The sequence below is a fragment of the Emiliania huxleyi genome, assembly GCF_000372725.1.
Source record: "Emiliania huxleyi CCMP1516 unplaced genomic scaffold EMIHUscaffold_8848, whole genome shotgun sequence".
NCBI lineage: Eukaryota > Haptophyta > Isochrysidales > Noelaerhabdaceae > Emiliania > Emiliania huxleyi.
The window spans coordinates 1-1,224 of record NW_005195403.1 but is presented as its reverse complement, the minus strand read 5'-3'; the positions used below and the strand labels follow the sequence as shown (position 1 = coordinate 1,224).

General features: G+C 60.7%; 1 protein-coding gene across 1 annotated transcript; it reads right to left on the bottom strand.

The window, feature by feature from the left end:
• Positions 1-676: 676 nt before the first annotated feature.
• On the bottom strand, positions 677-1,140 carry EMIHUDRAFT_460878 (hypothetical protein; the record flags this gene model as incomplete). The annotated part of the gene is made up of 1 exon (XM_005758074.1): positions 677-1,140. A coding segment is annotated over one exon (194 nt), but the record flags the coding sequence as incomplete, so codon positions are not given.
• Positions 1,141-1,224: the final 84 nt, after the last annotated feature.

The window sequence follows — 1,224 nt, the reverse complement described above, 5'->3', positions numbered from 1 at the left end:
GGGGTCATGGCCGAGGACCCCCCCAGAGACTCGTGGTCAGACCCTCCGGGCCCTTGATTTTACCCCTCTTTTCGCAGCATTTTCGAGGGGAAAATCATCCTTTGGAGCTACATGAGCCTTGAGACTGGTCAGGTTCTCCAAGATATTGGACTTTCAGCCACGATTTCACAACTTTGGGGGCAAAATCGGCTCTCTGGCGGCTATTCCTAGCCCACGAACGGCTGGGGGGTGCCCACCACATGCTGGGGGGGGGGGTCCGACCCCCCCCCAGGCTTCACCACATGCTAGGGGGGGTGTCCCGACCCCCCCAGAGGCTTCACCATATGCTAGGGGGGGGGTGGGGCGTGAGCAGAAGCGCGCCCCCCTCCCTGGAAGCAGCGATGTCCGCCTGCTCCAGACTCCCTAGGGTGGGCGACGGCTAGCGCATCACACACCTCTCCTTAAAATCCCTGTGTGGTGGCGGCGTGCCGTTCTCCCATCCCTCCCTTGACCCTTGGCTTGTCGTTTCTTTCTTTCTTTCTTTTACATAGCACGCGCCAGTTCGCACCTGTGCCTCGAGCCTGCGTGTGCTGCGGAGAGGTTGTTTTGTTTAAATTCTTTTACATCCTTCCAAAATCCTAAGGGTCTTCTTTCTTTCCGGTGCCTTTTTCTTTCTTTCCTTTTCTGCTCACAGATATACTCTCGATACTCGAAATACTCCCAAAACTCATTCGACAAGACAGGCGGCACACCCCGACGGAATAAGAGCCACATGCGCGTGGCGCTCTACGTGAGTGCTAATGACTCTCTACGGGTGCCACGGTTACATGGACAATATCGCAATCGTGCTAGTGCGCATGTAGTACGGTGTTCGCCGGAGTGGCGCCGGCCGCGCGCTCGGCGCCGCCTCCCATCCGGCTGCCGGCATCATCGTGAGTGTATGGTCGCGGCCGCGCACCGCGGCCGCTCAGCTGCTGCAGCTCAGCCGCAGAGCGCGCGTGCGCTCGTGCCGCTGAGCGTCCCCGCCCCGCGCGCTCACAAGCGCTTGAGCGACTCGACGGGGTTGGAGAAGGTGCGGTCGGGCTTTGCGATTGCGTTGCCCTTGATGACGGAGCCGATGGTGTTGAACAGCAGCTTGATGTCGTTGATCGGGTCGTTGCCCTGCACCTGCGAGGCGAGGGAGGCGGGGGGAGGGCTGTGCGAGCGGGAGGGGGGTAGAGAGGAGCGAACAACGGCGGAGCACAC